The 19177-nt window shown below is 33.7% G+C and overlaps 1 protein-coding gene across 1 annotated transcript; it reads left to right on the top strand.

Annotated features, from left to right (window-relative positions):
- The first annotated feature begins 702 nt into the window (after window positions 1–702).
- LOC106661590 (uncharacterized protein C4orf22 homolog) lies at window positions 703–18149 on the top strand. Its single transcript, XM_014385105.2, has 4 exons — window positions 703–1150; window positions 8417–8597; window positions 17704–17901; window positions 17959–18149. The coding sequence occupies exons 1-4, from the start codon at window positions 984–986 to the stop codon at window positions 18130–18132; spliced, it is 720 nt and encodes a 239-aa protein (XP_014240591.1). The 5' UTR covers window positions 703–983; the 3' UTR covers window positions 18133–18149.
- Window positions 18150–19177: the final 1028 nt, after the last annotated feature.

Below are 19177 nucleotides of genomic sequence, written 5' to 3'. Positions count from 1 at the left end.
ACAACAGGCAATGGGAAACGACGAAATTTCTCTTAAATTGATAGTTAGTATATCGAAATAGCCACTTTGGATCAAACTACCGCTCATTAAACAATCGTGGCTATTGCGAGACACCATAGAAAGACATGTACTGAATATGACGAAATGCGACTGATAGGCCAAAACAGGAAGAAGATGAACCAATGATACTTTTCAACTTAAAAAGGAAACTCATAATAAGTCGATTTCTTCCGTAACGTCCAAAAAAATGGCCGAGCCACATTAATTGCTTTCTAAAACGAATCTTTCATACGCGACATCCAACGTTAGTCGGACGTTAACCCTCCACTAAGATGATATACTTATATAAATAATAAACATTTGTTTGCTATATCATTGTTATTTTGATGCTTTGAAAACCATCGGCAAAATTAAATTAGATTTGTTTTTAATTTAACAAAAAATTACACCATGTTGACAGTAATACTTTCAAAGGAAACACGAGTTTGTGTAACTTTTTCTCTTTTTTTACATATTTCGTTCATTAGGGTAATATTACGACTGAAAACGCAGTGGATTTTAACAATTTGCTTGATGAAAGGGAAGTGTAGCTTAAGGAAATGTTATTTTTATTTTATTTTAAATTATTTTAAAAAAATGACATTTTTGTTTGAAATATTACATAATACAAAATGTAGTCAAAGTTAGATCGTATAAAGAATAAAATGGCTTTATTAGTGCCAAGTTTTAGCTGAATTTGTCCTTTCAGGTTCTTACATAATTACTGCCAACTGTTGCGAGGATGTTCATATTAATTAGGGGTGTCTGTCATACTTATTTGGTAGGAGATGGTGATCTACAATGCAGATATTCAAAATAAAGAACATTTTCAATCCGCAATCATGTGTTCGACGAACCAATGACATTTTGAAAAATTGAAATAGCCTTGTTGCGAAAAGATCTTCAGGCCTCCCGTATCAAAATTCCAAATTTAAACCGCCGCCATGTTGCGAAGGGGAGACGAAGACTCGGACGAACTGGAATGCGATAGGATTCACATTCTCAAATTTAAAAATTACGATGAATACTTAGACGATCTCATTTCCGAAAATGACCTCTTCTATCTTCGGAGCAGGATGCTTACGAGGGAAATCGCTCGGCTCGGCTACAGGTCGGTGGCATGACGATATATTTGTAAAAATCGATATTACTTTTTTTAAAGTATCGATTAGTCTTTTTTTGATCTAGCGAGTCTTGTCCGAGTTGTGTGATTTAAAACTTTTAAAACAAATCTGTCGGTCTTTTTACAGTAAAAGAGAATATGAAGTCGCTTCGTCAGTGATAAAAATAATTATGCAAACATTTACAGTTTAAATATGGTCTTCTTAAAACGAACAAAGGATTTACCAGTTTTTGTTATTAAAAACCACACATGTTCACTTTTTAAAAATATTAAGCTATTGTTAAAAAAATTGATTAAAATACCATACTGTTATGGGTTTTGCAAAGCTAATGGTATCATTATTGTAGGATCATACTATTTACTATTTTTGTCAGTCAGACACATTTTGCAATTTTCTATGGGTTGTCTGTGTGTAATTTCCTCAGTCTCTCACAAGTTTGCTCATTGAGAGAAATAATAAAAGAACACTGAACAACAATCTCAGTCTACATTATTGTTAACAATCAAATAATAAAAAACGAGACATTTTGTAAAATATTTCATTGAGGACTGCGAGTCGATCTTGTTGTTTAATCAACCCCGGACTTTGCGGTCGCTCGTTCCTGTAGCTTTTGACTACGTTTTAAACAACACGATACTTTCTGAGCTTGATCGGTTTTTAAATTGAAATTTCAACCTTGAATACTTAAAAGTAATCAGTGTTTTCACACTTTTTCTTATTAAAAACTTCGCACCTTCTCTATATATAGCTTTTATGAAAGGCATTTTAGTTTAAACCATCATGGATGTACAAAATTTAATACGCTAATTACGCAATATTTAATGAACATTTCGCTAGTGTAATCAGTCTGAGTTTTTTGCCATTTTCAATGATTTGTCTGTGTGTTATTTTTTAAATTGTGACCTTTTACAAGTTTGTACATTGAGAAAAACAGTATAAAAACATTTTATACCAATCAACTTTTATACTATCATTAACAATTAGCAAATCAGTTTACGACGAGTTATATTGTAAAATATTTTAGACTGCTGGATGACCTTGATGCGTAATAGTCGTATGCTTGTTCTTGTTGATTTCTTTATCTCGATAACTTTTGGGCTTGTTCTGTTTGTTATTGAAACTTCACCTTTATTCATTTAAATCCGACCAATCTGGACTTTTTTTATTTATAACCAAAAAAGTATGGAGCTTTTGAACCTTGTCTGGGAGAAGAGCACATTGATTAAAATATCAGGCTTCTGAAAAGCTTACTGCTTCATCGCTTTGGTAATTTTTTCTGTCCTACAATTTAGCCATCTTTGAAGGTTTGACTGAATTATTTCGCCAGTTGGGCCCCTTTTATAAGTTTGTATAATGACAGAAATTGATTAAACCACTGAGTTTACGTTTACGGTTAGCAATCAATAAGTAAACGACGAGACATTTTGTAAAATATTTATTTAGTTGAGGAGTGCTAAGTGATTTAATGCTTCGTCTGTGGCCATCGTGGACTGCTTTTTTCTCTCGCTGATTTTGATAGTCAGGCACTATTCAGCATCTCTGGTGGTTTGTCAGTATGTTATTTTGTCAGTCCTGTTCTTTCAAACGAGACATTTTATAAAAAAAATTTAAAAAAACATTTATGCTGAGGACGGCGAGTTGATCCTGTCAGAACGCTTCTCTCACCATGGTTGAATAGTTGTTTATGATGGTTCAGTCAGGCACATCAATCATTCAACATCTCGCCACCTTTGGTGGTTAGTCTGTGTATTATGTTTTACGCTTATACTATCTTTAAAAAATAGCAAACCAAGTGACATTTAAAATATTTCACGGTCTACTTACTAGAAATGATTTCTCAGTCGTGGTCGTAAAAAATAATTTTAAATTAAGACCACTGAACCACTGACTAACTGCCACCCCTTTTTAATTTAGTGGTTGGTCTGTGTGTTATTCCGTTAAGCTTCTCCGTTTCGTAGTTTTGGAACACGAACCGAAATCTGGTTTATAAAATTAAAGGTCTACTTTGTGGTTTCTTGACAACTGAAAAGTTTATTTATTTACCGGATGGCAAGATTTTGTTCAATGTTTACATACTTATTCTTATTTTGAAGTAAAATAATATACCGGAAAGGGCTCTTAATCAAAATAAAATTTCAACGGGAATGAGTAGATGAAGGATGGCTGCAAATTTACAGACACCGAATTCAATTTAGATTTCTTTTATTCCGGGATAATTGTAAATTGTTAATTATTAACTTGAAACTCAGTACTACCAGCCTTTGTAAACATCATCTATTCTGTTTATTTTATTTTTTCAATTCTCTCTCGTCGATTGCACTTTTTGTACTAGCTCAGTGTCAACATTGATTCATTCTGATTATTTTACGTGCTGATGGGAAAGTTACGGGTTTTAATTGCAAGTTCTCAAACTTAAATTCGAACTTGACAATTTGCTACAACTGATTAATTTATTTTGAATTTTGTCGTTTGCATTTTTTTTAATATTGTTCAACAGGAAATCGGCAAATTTTATTATATAAGTAAATTTTTCTTGTAGTTTTCGATATTTACTTAGTATTTTTAAAGTCTTTGTCATTGTAGAGTAAAATTGTATAGTTTTGTAAAACAAAAGATAAATTTGAAAACTATCTAATTACGTGAAGTGTAGACTGTGTTTTCTTATTGAATTTATAATGAAAAATATTTTGTTTAATGTGGTTTTAAGATCAGATTGTAAATTTAAGTTATTATTATTTAATTCATACAAACAATTATGTAATACTTTAATTGCTTCCAATAAGGTGCTAGACAAAACATTTGCTTGTACATTGTTCGGTGGTTTTTATATGCTGAAGAAAATCAGTTTAGCGGTCATTATCTCCATAGTTGAAAGAACTGTACTTGAGGGACAAAAGGTTTTGAAGAATGTAGTTTTTCACTGTTAGATTCTTTGTTCCGGTGAAGCCACTATTTCTTTGTTTCTTTGCGAAGGGAGCATTAAAAAATGCACAAGGATCGCCGTAAAAACACAATGAAAAGAGGCCGCGGATAGGGTTTTGAAGAAAAAAACCCGTGTAGATTAATGTGAACAATTGGTTTTGCACATCGATATGGATTACGGATCGGGTGAAAACATGCTATCCGTTTGGTTTCGGCCTGTTGGGTGGAAAAAACTCACCAATCGACATGGTGCGCTTTTGAAAAGGGATCCTACGTGACAAAAGAAAAATTCATTTTCTTTCTCGTATTTCAATTTTTTAGTACAATTTTATTTATCTTTTGTTCGATAAATAGTTTGATTAATGACTCAAATTTTGACGATGTATATTTAAAATACCGGTTGAATTTAACAGCCCAGTCGAACCCAGAATCTCTGAACATTTTTACTTATAAGTGTACAAAATCGTCTAAATTTGCTATTCAACGACATCGTATTTGTCATACTCTCAATAACATTATCAAAAGTCCATCATATCATGCCCAACCATACACTTATAACTATCAGTAAAGAAGAAATAGATTAAAGCTTACCATGTGATGATTTCATTTCACATAATTTTGCAGCACGCAATTCATTAAACTAGCTCTAGTTGTCTAATAGCACATTCAGTTTTTTCGCCTTTTCATTGTTCTAATTTATTCGGAAGTATCGCTGAAGGTCTATTGTTCTAACATAACATTTATCATATGCTTAAATTATTTTAGAACGTCTGTAAGCCTTCTATGCTAAAAAATTACCTGCATCTCCATCGTTAGATACTGCACAACAATAAAAGTTTTAGAACTTATTTGTAATGCTTTATTTAGCGTCCAGCGTCATCATGATACCTAATAAAGACTCAGGATAAGGGAGTACACCCTACCTTGCCTACTTAAACGATCACCTTTTTGTGAATAGTAGGCGCATACTTTTTAGACTTCGAGTTAAATTTTTCACGATCTATGGATTTTTGTATTTCTCAGTATCACCTTTCAAATTGGGTAAGGTTGCTCGTGTATAGCTGGAGGCTACTTCCTGAGATCCAAGGGATTTCAATCTGTAATCCCTACTCGTCGTAGAAATTCTTAAAAGAGGTTACACTGAGAAAACATTCTCCTAAGAGCAGTCCTAAAAGCATTAGTACGTAAAAAGTTCCCATCCAAATTAATCGGTGCATTCATCCAAAATCACCAAAACCTCGTAAAACATAACAACCTGACTATATTATCTTTTGTGATGAACAATCAGACAAACTGGCCTAAGGAAGATCTGCAAAACAGTAAAAAGACCAGAACCGAATCTTTATACGACAAGGTCAAAGATGACACCTCCATCCCTGAATTTACAAAGAAGAAAAAGAGAAGTGGACGAACTCCAAAAGTGCCATGGAATAACAAACCCTCACCAAAATTCGCAAACACATTGCTACAGTTGGAAAGCGTAACACTCAAAGGTGAGATGAGCTGAGGAAATACCTACACAACATGGGTATATTCAATGATGACCCTATTTGTAAGTTATATAATGAGGAGGAAGAAACTACCACCCTAACTACCGCTTCATATTCGAATGCAACCGCTCAATAGAGCTTAAAGTAATAAGAAGACCCGGGAAAAAATTGCAGGAATGGCAGACGTATTACTTCCGAAAAAAAAGCATTGAATCAAAACTGAACTATAAGGGACCAGGAAAAGTAAGACATAGGGCAGTGCTTGGTCGATATAAAACCCTCGCTTCACAGTTTTCCTTTATCATCATCATTGTATATGGGCCCTAGGACCACCTTAAAGTACGACTGTAATGATTTCTTTCAATTTTGTAATTTCCCTGATTAACTCTGAAAATTAATCCCTGTGAAATATGGCGTTTTTTCCTTTCGTGAAGTTTATTCTCCAGGTTCCTGACCATTTCTGTACTGTCGTAGTTTTAGTTGAGTTCTTTCCTAAGAGTACCTTGAAAGTAAAAACTAATGTGTCGATGAATCATGAGCACGTATACTTTGACGTCACTAAATTTGCTTTCTTCTTCAAGACCATACCTTGATCCAGAGTGTTCGTAAGTGAAAAATTGGTCTATACTTCTAATACTGGACATATGGCTGTTGTTACTATTTTGGATTTTTGGTAAGATCGCTTGTGTGTTGACGCAGCCTTTCTTTACTTTTTTCATCTCAACTAAAAACCTTAATTAATTGTAATGTTTAATTGGTCAAGCGGACCACGAAAAAGTAAGACATAGGGCAGTGCTTGGTCGATATAAAACCCTCGCTTCACAATTTTCCTTTATCATCATCATTGTATACGAAATTAGTGAATTTAATGAATTAACTGAAGTACACTTCACTAAAGCTCTCCGTCGCCATTTCAATTGTCGTCGAGAATCCAAACCGATTACACGACATTTGAAATATGGCGAAAGGAGGGAAAACTCATAAGGTGGGGTTGAGATGGGGAGTTGATGTCTGAGTGGATCGAGGTTGAGATAGCTCAGGTGGTAGAGCAGCGGCGTATCAAGCCGAAGGTCGTGTGTTCGAATCCCTCTCGTGCCATTAACTTTTTTTCATCTCAACTAAAAACCTTAATTAATTGTTTTACAATTCTCTCCCCATCTTAAATCTCTCATCAGGCCTACATTTAAATTAATTTCGATTTCCTTTAAGTGAATAATTAACGAGATATGACCCGAGGGAAAATACATGCAGATGAGGGAGGAGGTCTAGGTTTGACTGAGTGGACGTCCAATCCCATTCACGCCCTGGTATCAACAGGCTAATAAATTATACCACAACTTGGTTTCTACAACTACGAAACGGGGATGAACCACACCCGGCATTTAAAGGCAAATCGACTCGCCCTCCTCCTCCGACGGTTCCAATTAGATTTCCATAATTTGTCTAATTTTTTTATAGGGGAGGAGGTTGAAATGGGAAAAAGTTGTGCATTTGACACCACTTTTTAAAATTGATCTATATATTTTATTTCGCCTAGTATAGCGTAATTTTTTTAAATTCATATTTAATATATAATGAATATTGCTTAATATTCGATAGAAGTGTACTGTAGTGTGCATTTTTAGACAGCTCTGATTAAATTTTTTTTAAATTGATCAAATATTTTTGTCATAACAAATGGGGCGATATCTTGAAAGAGGTGGTAGTCTGAAAGATAAAGGTCAGAAAGCAGCTCGAAGAAATTAACAGCTAGGAAATGTATGGAATCAAGCTTCAACAGCACCAGCAGAACGATCCTAGTTTTGTACCATTACCTCTTCACTTAAAGTGTGGGTGGATGAAGTTTAATTTCAACCACTTAACAATGTGTTTGATTTGTATATCGAGAATAATTCATAAACCTCCATTACTTACCATCTGTCGATATATCGCTAGTTTTTTGTTTGTTCTCATTTATACATGAGAAAGTTAATGAACAATACACATCTTTATATTCAAACAGAAGAAAGGTGACAAAAAGCAATATTTACTATGCTTTAGTAGTGACAACTTACAAGTATTTCGACACAATAATTTTTACGTGTTGTATTGATTACAATAATTTTAGGAACTTGATGTCGCATAACAACAACTACGATTTTTCTTTTTTTTAGTTTTAGGGCCGCAATCTACATTGGTAATCAAGAGGTCTGGGTCTTTCTTTGCCTTTCTATTCTTTTCTTTCTCACGTTTTAATCCTACTAATTTATTTTCCTGTTTCTCCAGCCAAGAGGTCAGACCAACTAGAACGATAACCGTCTCTTTTCTTTACCCTATTGCAAGCCTCTCTGTACTCAAGGCCTCGTAAATTGTGGATAAAATAACGCAAATAACAAACACAAATATACATAAACAGAAACGAAAAAAAACGTGATAGTCTGGTTAGCACAGTACCCGATAGTACTTGTCAGTTCTCAAGCTCCTTCATTCACGCTGCGATATTGATCAACGATTAGTTGTATAAACGTCAAACATCCGTACTGAATCTGTTTTCCTTATAATGAGAATTGTTTGCTCTAAGTGGTTATAATTTAGATGTGGATTTTGGTTATAAATATAAATCCTGTATAACAGCCTCTAAGTAAACGAACAGGACAGGATAAATAAATAGGGTAATTGGCTGAGCGCTGATAAAAAAACTCTCCAAAACGTCCCTTTCTAGCAAATATTGTCAGAGCTGGTTGCTTCAAAAATAAAATAAAAAACTTTATCCTCTGGCGGTTTAATGGGCCCAATTACACGCCGGGCAAGACTCTCTAACCTATGTCACCGTTGTATTCCTATTGTGAATTTGATTACCAGGAGTAGCGGCGATACCCTTTCCGAGTCCGAGTTTAAGAGGAGGAGGGAAAAAGTCAAATCACTTATGACACCGATCAAGATCATCCAGACGTGCATCAGTACAAAGCTCTCCCTCGGTTCGGACCAGCTGATCGAAGAGTTGGCGGTGAGAGAGAGAGCCAACAGATCCGCGGTTTTATTGGTATTCAGTTTTATATTTATGTAAAAAAATTGACCCAAGAAAAACTATGAAGTAATACCCAAAAATTCACTGATCATTCTGGTCTATCTGATTTTAATGATTTTGTCTGTCAAACGCGTTTTACTAATTGGCTATATTCAGTGGCTTTTTTGGGTAAAATGTGTTTCTTTGCCTTTAACAAGTGCTAAAGATATGTTTCTGCATAATTTATTCTATTTCAATATGCAACATTTCATTCACAATCCACAAAATCAACTAGATCACAAAATAATTTTTGAAAATTGACTTCGTTACCTACTTCCTGGCTATGTTGTTTACAAGAAAATAGACCCAAACTATTATTCATTAGTCTGTTTTCGTCTCTGTGCAAAATAAAAGGACTTAACCAGCAAGATAGACCAGGGTGATCAAAGACGATCAAATTTCGGTCTACTTGTTAGGCCTATACTAAGTCATATTAAAATTTATCTGCTACCAATTAATTTACGTTCATATAACTAATACCTAAGTTGTTACGGTAAGGGGCGAATGAGGGAATAAGACGACAGTCGCATCAAAGGTTCGATTCTCAGCGTTGATTTTGTTATTTCCAGACATTCTTTTGGCATAAGACGATAAAAACAAAAGCCAAATGAAGTAGGGATTTTGTTTTACTCTTATTCTCCTAAAATAATCAAAACAGGTTTTTATCCAAAATAGTTAAATTCATGAATGAATTGATCTTACAAAAGTCAGCTATTTCATGAAGTATTGGAGTTGGGAGTACAAGGGGAAATTGAGGAAATATCTGGTTAAATGTCATATATTAAGGGTTCACATGCATTACAACGTTTACATTCTAGTTTTCAAATTATGAATTGCACTGCATGAAATGCGTATACAGACGTTTAATTAAACAAATGACTCAGGTGTAGTCACCCCTAAGCCAACTGTTATTAATGAGATTCTGCTGTGGTAAAGAGTCTTTCCAACCTCCATGAAGGGATTACAAACAGCTTATAATAGCACTCCATGCCCGTAGAGATAGCGATAAGAGCTGAGAATTATCGTGAGAAGAGGAATCCTCTCATGAGATAACCGGCCGCGACGTTCACTTAGTGATTAAATTTTTTATAAATCAGACTCTCGCAGAATTAAAAGCTTCCAGGCCAATATTATTTCGATGTCAATACGGAAAATAAGTTAGCTCTATCTGCTTTTACTATTTATCTTGACTAGCTTACAAGTAAGTTAACTATCTTACATTTTAGAAATGTTAATATAACGTAATTTGAATGTTGTATGATCAAACAACTCAAAGTTCGAAAAGTCAATCGGAAATTACATTGTGCAATATAACTATTGTTCTCATTTTCTCACTTTGTCGTCTAGGTTTACAACTATTGATAGAAATCATGAAGTACTTCTTACAGAGCCGAATTTTAAAATTATGGCATAAAAACAGATAGTTTCAAGTTCATGTAATGATGGGTTCCATAAATTATTAATCCATTTATATTTAAGTGGTCAATTGACCAAGTTACTTCTTTCAATTAAATATTCTTTGAATGTAAGGTATTGGTTGAGATAAAAAAGACAGTGTCAAGAGCGGGATTCGAACCCATGACCTTCGGCTAAATACGCCGCTACTCTACCACTTGAGCTATCGTGACTTCCTTCCTCTTATAAATTATGTTGAAAAACGTTATTGTGGATTTTAGTCTAGCGATGAGCTTTTAGAACTCGAAATCCGAACTACTGCGAAAATCTGTGGGTAGAAGTATCGTTTTCAGCCGATTACCAAACTAACCCGCCCCATCTTCAAGATCCCGTCCCTAATCTTAACCCTTCCAAACCACATCTAACTCGTCACTAGCATAACCTGACTCATCTCTAACTCTAACCTAGCCTAATTTATAAGTAACACTAAACTGATGATGCGCGAATGTCACGCAAAACCCGTGTGTGTGTCCAGCCGAAAAACTCATTTAAAATAAACCCCACCGTACTTTCACATATAAATTTTTCCAGCCCAAAGTGCAAACATTCCTCACATAACAGCGTAGTCGGTCGATTCCGACCTGGTCTGTATAACAGCTTGTTGTAACATGCTAAAGAATAACATTCCCTACCTTGCGAAATTATGCGTCGGGCAGATAAAACTAGCGAAACTAGGCAGACCATGCTTCATTTCATATATTTCAAAACAGAAAATCTCAAAATCTGTTTATGTAAGTTTTTCTTTGCCATAAAAAAGCAAATAAAAATGAAAAATCCAATAATCATTATTCATTACAATTTGTTCTTTAAATTGTGAGATTTCTTCAAGGGTACGAGTACTGAAGAACTTGTAATATGGTTGTTACAATCATTTTGGCCTGCCTATCTTTGCTGTGTTACTGCCAAATAGATATTTTCTGTAATCAACAAGATCAAGAAGCGCACTAAAAGGTTAGACACGCTAAGACTGAAAATAAATTTTTCATACCAGTATTTTGATCAGTTTTGAAGATATAATAACTCGTTTGTTCAACATATGCCATATAATGTTAAATGAATAGTAAAATTTAATGATGAGCCATAAAAGACGACCTGTATAATTCAACCGTTTTAATAAAACAATAACATAAAACTACTAACAACTTTTTTTATATTGGGACAAATTTCCTTCTAAACCCTCCTCCTCGTTGGTAGGAATTTACAGATGTTAGAGTCTATTACGTCAAATGTCCTATCCAAGGTTGTTTTTTCGGTGAAATAAGGTAGAAGAAATTGGCCCTGGGGGTTGGAGGCATCTATCTTCCCTGAAGGAATTAACTCCACCCCCTTGTTTGTATAAGTTAACAGCATGGTTAAACCAAAAGTTTACGATTTTTGGCTTTTTTTCCCACAACATTGACGGTTTATCCTTTGACTTAAATTATTACAGTAAAACTCTGTAAATTTAACGAATTACGTACTTTTTCACCGGCCCGTGCAATAATCTAATTGTCGACCCAGCAAATTGGTAGTTGTTTACCTCGATATCCGCCCAGGTCAAATAGGGCCGGCCTAATTGTCTACTGTTCCTGACTAAGTGATGAGAAAGATTGGTGAATTTAATAAAAAAGTGGTTTTTTTAACATATGAACATTTTCTTTAATCTTAATATGCAGTGTTCACTTACAAAGGCTTCCATTTACACATAAATCTCAGGGTTTTGTTTTACTGTGAATAAATTATAATAGACATAGCGTAAACTTTTCACAGCCTGGTTGGAACGTTAAAAAAATCTATCCGGCAATCGGAACTTTGCCCCGGAGCGGAAATCTTCGTGTCAAGAATCCATTATCTGTCGTATCCTTAAGGGAAAAACTTTGATTTCCAATCCAAACCGGGTCTCGCATAACTTCGACGGAATTGGCCCGGACAAACCCGTTTTTCAGGACCAAAAGAAACAAACCGGCAAAATTTGACTACATTTGTCCACTGTCTCCAAAATCCAATTAAAAAGCTAACGATGTTTTTTTAAATTAAAAAGTAGTCCCATGAGCTTTGAAGTGTTTCGAATAATGTTTTTAAGTCATTAACTCACAATTTGCCATCCTTTATACTGTTTGAAAGACACTTAGTTTGTCATAGTTAAATAGGAAAAATAAATAACTAACGTGGATGTAGGTGGGTTCTAGGTAAAGGGATTTACTTTTTAGGTGTATTTTTGTTAAAAACTAATTATCAATTTCTAATTGCAGAAGGAATTGGTGGATAATTTTTTTATAACGTAAATTTACAAGTGCTTACACTTATGGAAAACAGGCCGTATTGGTCTAATAAAAAATTACTTTTATAATTAAGTCCTAAATTGTTTTTGTTATTCGACTTTGAATACAAAAAAACTGTATTATCTTTTGTATTTTTCATTATGGCGAAACAAAGATTAATTATTATTATATTATTATTGACAGCAATGGGAAATAAATCTCTTGTCTTGAAAAGGGAAACGATGTTCATCTTTCAATATACTTTATGTAAGGTATTGGTTGAGATAAAAAAGTCAGTGTCACGAGCGGGATTCGAACCCACGATCTTCGGCTCAATGCGCCTCCGCTCTAATCACTTGAGCTATCGTGACTTCGATCCTCTCGGACACTGAATTCCCATCTCGACCCAACCTTTCGAATTTTCCCTCCTTTTTGCCATTTTTTTCTCAACCAATATCTTACATAAAGATTAATTAATTGAAACATGTTATTTGGTCAATCGGGCCACGAAATCTAATTAATTTCGATATACTTTTCTCCATAATTATTCCTTATATAACAACGATTATTTTTTAATTCTGTAGAACAATAATGAAAACAAATGTACTATGCAATTACATACAACACCCTAAAGCGGATTTTTTTAATATATTTATTTTTTTTAATAAAAAGAGATACAATTTTGTCACAACTTTCTTGCAAAAGATCAATGATTCACTATTTTTATAAACCTAACAATAAATTCGTTGTTTTAGCGTCAAATCGGAAACCTGTTTTTGATCGGTTAATCCTGTAACGTCAAAATTAAATTTATGCGTTTATATATGTGCCGTTTCAATTGATAAGAGGTATTTTTGTGCAGTAGACAATAAATTTAATACAATTTGTAATAGAATGGTTATAAACGTTTTAACGCCAAATCAATGAACGCAGAGTCTCGAATTAGTATATTTGACGTATAGTATATTTGTTTGCCATTCTCTTCGTTTTTAATGGATTTCACTTTAGAGGTGCTTAATAATATGAAATGAATGGTAAATTGCCTCTTTTCTATAGAAAATCATAAATAACAAAAATTTACGAGAAAATGTATGATAATTATTCAATTCTGTTGTAAATATATGCAAAAAACATCATAGTTTTAAAAAAATAAACACTTACAAACACAATTTAAAAGGTTAGAACTAATTCGGTTTACTACAAAATGCAGACCTTTTTTGAACAATATATAAACAATTCAGTAAAAAAATATTAATAATAGTGAAATTATCAATTTTTTTAAATTATGTAGGACTTATTTAATCCATTTAACCTAAGTTATCAAACAAAAGAAAATTATTTAATTATATCACAAATATTTTACGCCCTATTTCTAAAAAACATGCTTGTTCGTCCCATTTTATTTTATTTAAAATCATTTCTGTTGTTTTTCAAAAAAAAAGAAAAAGAAAGTATTTTCTGTGTTTTGTGTAGTACAGATTTATTAATTCAATATTAAGCATTACCTTTTGTAATTATTTACTTATTTAAAAATTAACCTGCTGGGATTTATTCGTCTACCTATAATTTATTACCAAGCATCATTTTAACATAATTAGGTGATCACCTAAATTTGTCTAGTAGCTAATTGAATATTATGTACTATGTACGAGATATCGTATTTTGCATAATAATTTATTAGTTTGTCTTTTGTATTTTTTTTACTTCATTTATTTTTATCAACAATTATATATGTATTATGTACAATGAACAGATTGAATTTCAATTTGTGATTGTAACATTACAGGCGTTATAAAGAAAGCTACACATTGACAGCCGCTCTGCAATAATAAATAAGATGATATTAATCATTTAAAAAGTCTCTTTTCCATATTCTTTTCAATCGTCTTGTGTTTTAATGTGATCTTGAAATTTACCGGAGAGATTTTTAAGCTTATTAGAAACTTTGAAATATAACACAAATAAATGTATTATTAATAAATACAAAAATAGAATGTCCAGGCTGAACGAAGAACCATGACCGCACGACACTTCGGTCATGCGGGTTTAGCGTAACCGCTCCGCCGTGAATTGAGCGCTAAATGGAAATCCCAAGTTGTTAGCAAAAAGTAAAACCCAGCGTTTCCGGCTCATTAAGCAAGCTAATCCGGCCCGATAGCTATAGCCCAATCCTATAAGTAGTACTAAGCAGCATTAAAGGAGAGGGAGACCGGCAATTAACATAGATTAATGTTAATAAATGTTCTGTTAATGTTTAGCATATTTTTTTTTCTTAAAATTTAAGTTACCACGGCGGATTAGGCAAATTAATCTTTCTCCAAAGTTCGTCCGTGTTATATCATTTTTTTATCTTATCACTTATTGAACTTTGAGTTATTGCGTCTATATAAACAGCTGACAGGCTAATAAATTCGTAATGCATTTTTTAAAATTAATTAATTTTTTTACAAACACTTTGTCTCGTGAAATATTGTAAAAATATATCAACAGCCATAAAAAAACGAGTCAAACTTTTAACACCAAAATATACTCGATGGAGAAATTTTGATTAAAACTAAATGCTGAAAAAAAGATGAATATTACATTTCATTATTGAAATACACATGATTTTAAGAAGCTTAATAAAATAATATTGATAAAATGACAAAGTGAAAAAGCCTTTGCTATTAATAATTCGAATCAAATCTAATATGTCAGCAAAATTCAACGTTTTTTTAAATAAATTACATTATACTTACATTAAGTCTTCATTTATAGTATCATATAATTTTATAATAATTATAATCGTTCATAAAATGTTTTCTTTTATTATAAAGACCTGAATGGACTTAAAAACCGCCTGCAAAATCAGCTTTAATTTCCATACAAAGAGTACCTTGTAACAATTATTTATATGTACATAGGTATAAATTTATTTATTTATTTTATATTAGAGATTATTTTAAAATTGTATTGTTTGTTAAAAGTGTTATAATGTGATTATGTACGATTTGATTATTAAGAAGCTACTAACGGTCGAAGCTTAATTTTCTCTTAAAAAAAACAAGATTTTCCATTAATCCAGAGAGAGAGAGAGTGAGAGAGAGAGAGAGAGANACACAGGCAGGCTGACAGACAGACAGACAGACAGACACAGACACACAGACACACACACACACACACACACACACACACACACACACACACACACACACACACAGACAGAGTATAAGTTCAAATTGAATCGGAAACTATAAAAAAAATCTGATCAATACAATGTATTTCGGTACGGTATATTCGGTACTAGCAAAGAAACTAGGATACGGATATTAAAAACAAACAAACAAACCTCGCTGAATGTCTGGCCAGAGATATCGGATTATTCTCACTCTCATAATCTGTATCATTCTATACACAGAACGATAACATTTGTACAACATTCATCCACACTGAAATACGTTATTAAATAACAATCTTCATCTCTAGAAATTGTAGATAATATTTCGTGAGGGTAATTCAACTTTTGATTTCTAATGTATTGAAAAGATTTAAATTATCTATAAAGAATTTAACACTTAAAAGATAGAATCTATTTGTGATAGCTTAGTTTTGGACAATTTTATGAAATGATATCATGATTTTCAATTCACAAAGACATTAGTTATGTGAATTATAGCTATTCTGAGATCAAGAATTTCAGGAAAACCTACTGTAATATCCGCTTTGTTAGCGTACTGGGTTATCTTTTAATAATATACTGGATGCAGACTCTTGTGCCACAAAATAAGGCCCGAAATTGGATACAACTTCTCATATCTTCCCTGCCGAAATCAAAATTGAAAAAAACACATCAAAACCATATATTGAAAAGGCGAAATTGAAATGAATCTATAGCTGGGAGCAATCAACCATCCGCCCACGTGTGTCAAAGACAAGATTGGTTTATGTTTATAGTTAGCCACTGGTTATCGTGCTTCGATAACTCGAAAAGACTCGTCCCAACAACACTCCCCCCCCCAAAAAAAAATCTCCGCTTTTCCAATAGACTGTCACGACATCCCCTCCTGCGATGTGAGTGACAACCATTTAAAAGGCCGTGATTCATTTTTCAGCATGTGAATGATATTGTAAACATGCTACAACTTACTAATTACTTATTCAACTCGAAAAACGAATTTGGGGCAAAACAAGTCAATTTCCACGTATAAAATTTGATCGATAAGGTTAACTGTTTCCGGTGACTATTGGGTTTTCAAGACAGCAACATAATGTTTTCCAAACAAAATCGTTCAATAAATTAATCTTGAATGTATCATTCATAATTTAAATATTTTTACCACCTTCCAATACATTATTAACAACCAATTGTTTAGTTTTGAACGAAGGCTGGGAAATATGAAGTTTGAGGTTGTCATGATTCTGCCAATCCTTCTTGTTTTGTGTTGTTGTTATCATCAGTCGCTTTTCGGCTTGTTCAGTGGCGGACCTGTTTTACACATACCAAAACAGTGACGGTAGGCCGACTGAAATGATCAGAAATTCCACAATAAAGGTGGACCCCGCAGACCCCATGAAAAATTACACAATTTTTGAGTTTACTTCTTTCCGATCATCTTGATCTATTTATCTTTCACTTTTGGTATATTTTCAGGCTGATTCTGTCATAATATCTGTCTTTTATTTAAAAACGATTAATATTATTTTATCTATTTGTTCCTATTTTGTACACCTAACTTAAAGATATAGGATGGACGGATAAGTAGATCGTTTTAATAATGTGAGTAGATGTTCATAATAATTGTTAACTCTTTCAATTAATTATTCTTTCTTGGTCTTGGTCGGAATAAAAAGTCAGCGTCACAGCGGGATTCGAACCAACGACCTTCGGCTAAATACGCCGCTACAACTCGAGTTATCGTGATTTCGATCTTCTCGGACACCAACTCTCCATCTCAACCTACAACATCTACACCTACAACAACATACAAAGAGGGAAAATTCGAACGGTTGTAGGTTGAGATGGGAAGTTGGTGCACGAGAGAATTGAAGTCACAAGGTAGAGCAGCGGCGTATTCAGACGAAGGTCGTGGGTTCGAACCCCGCTCGTGAAACTGACTTTTTTTATCTCAACTAAGACCTTACATAGAAAGAATAATTAATTGAAAAAAGTAACTTGGTCAATTGACTACTAAAACGTAAAATGGAATAATTGTTAACCTTGTAAATTATTACTAATAGTTTGCAAGTATTAATGAAGGAACTGAATGCTTTCAATTGTTTCAAATTAGCCTTATCCCTGATTTTTATACAAAAAAGTTAAAAACTTTAAGTTGTTGAACAGTAACTGGCGTACCACATGACATAATTCTCTTTAAGTATTAATAAAATTGGTCGTTTTTTTCATGAAGTCAATAATATACATAAGAGTGAGCAACAAACGTGGGACCGAGGTGGCCGGTTTTATAGATTACAACAGCCGTCTCGTCCACTCTGACATGACCGGCTTCTTCTTGGGGAAGAAGAAGCTCTGGCCCATGCAGACGGACCTGGGCTTCTTCAACTGCAAGAACAAGACGAGCCGGACCAATCACACGGATCAGATCGAGGTGAAAACAACATGCTTGCTTTAACGTTGTCTTGTTTTTAAACTCGTTGTTTTTCAGAGTCTCGTTGATCCTGTTAAAGGGCTTCTTTTCAAGCATAAATGGGACAATCTGATAATTGATCCGAACCCCAGGGTCGAACACCCGGGCGTCTGCACCTGCCGCACCGTAGTCAAATCTCCCTCGTATCACCAGTGCGTGATTTTCGACCACGTTATCCGGACAATGAATTAATAAACGATTTATAAAAACGAACTGTTTTAAATTATATATTCTATACAAAAACGCGTTTTTTCTATATCTATGGAAAGGTGAGTTATGTTGGAGATTAAACCTCCAAATGATACTCGGGCTTTAGACGTTAGATCAATAACAACCAACTGGGCATTTTATGTTACAAAAATATATAATTCTGCATTCAGGAATAGATATGGTCTTAAGTACACAGTTCTTGAGTAGTATCCAAATCCTTTCTTGTGTATCACAGAAGCAGAGGACCTCGCCTACCTTTGTTCTGAATATATTAATAAACCTACGTCCTATAGATGTACTCTTCATAAGAATAGAGTTTGATTATTTGCATATAGGCTTATAAAAGGACAGTCCTCCAAATCTTGGAGAGGAACAACAAAAGGACACTAGGCTTGCTTAAGGACACCTTGGCTGGGAGCCTTATCAATCAATAGAGGATATAAAAAGATTTGTCTTATCGGATAGCCAGGTAGCTTAAACTCAAACATCATTAGCTCGAAAATGGTGTTTAAATTGCAAACCCATCCCAAACTGATTAGGGGCACAAAACAAGTTTACGCTCTCCTTGGGTCCCAGAGCACTTATTTTGTAGTAAATGGATCCATACTATCTTAGAAAAAAGCACAGCATAAACGTAGAAGAAATACAACCACTAATAACTGGACCTTATAATAAAATTCCATGTTTAATTGAAACTTTTCGGTCTACTATATGTACAGAACCGATACAACAGCTCTCAAAGGGCGCATTATACCAGATTTTCCTCAAAAACTTTATCGTTTTGCATATGTAATTTCTGGCAGGAACAAGTCTATGACAATTGATTTATTCGTGAATGACTTTTTACGTCAACTTTTACAATGAAGTCTTTCCGCTTTTAAGAATTTTTTTAATAGTTATTTGACTAGCCTGGATTCCTTAAGATAAATGGACTATATCAGATCAAGCCCAGGAGCTTTCTATAAGATCATTAAGAACCCCTTTTTATATTTCTTTTTGTATTCTTGCACAATTTTGCGATTGTCTA

This window comes from Cimex lectularius, unplaced genomic scaffold, assembly GCF_000648675.2.
Source record: "Cimex lectularius strain Harlan isolate CLEC.00 unplaced genomic scaffold, Clec_2.1 scaffold68, whole genome shotgun sequence".
Classification (NCBI taxonomy): domain Eukaryota; kingdom Metazoa; phylum Arthropoda; class Insecta; order Hemiptera; family Cimicidae; genus Cimex; species Cimex lectularius.
Note: the sequence above shows the minus strand (reverse complement) of the source record. Positions and strands in the feature narration are given on the sequence as shown.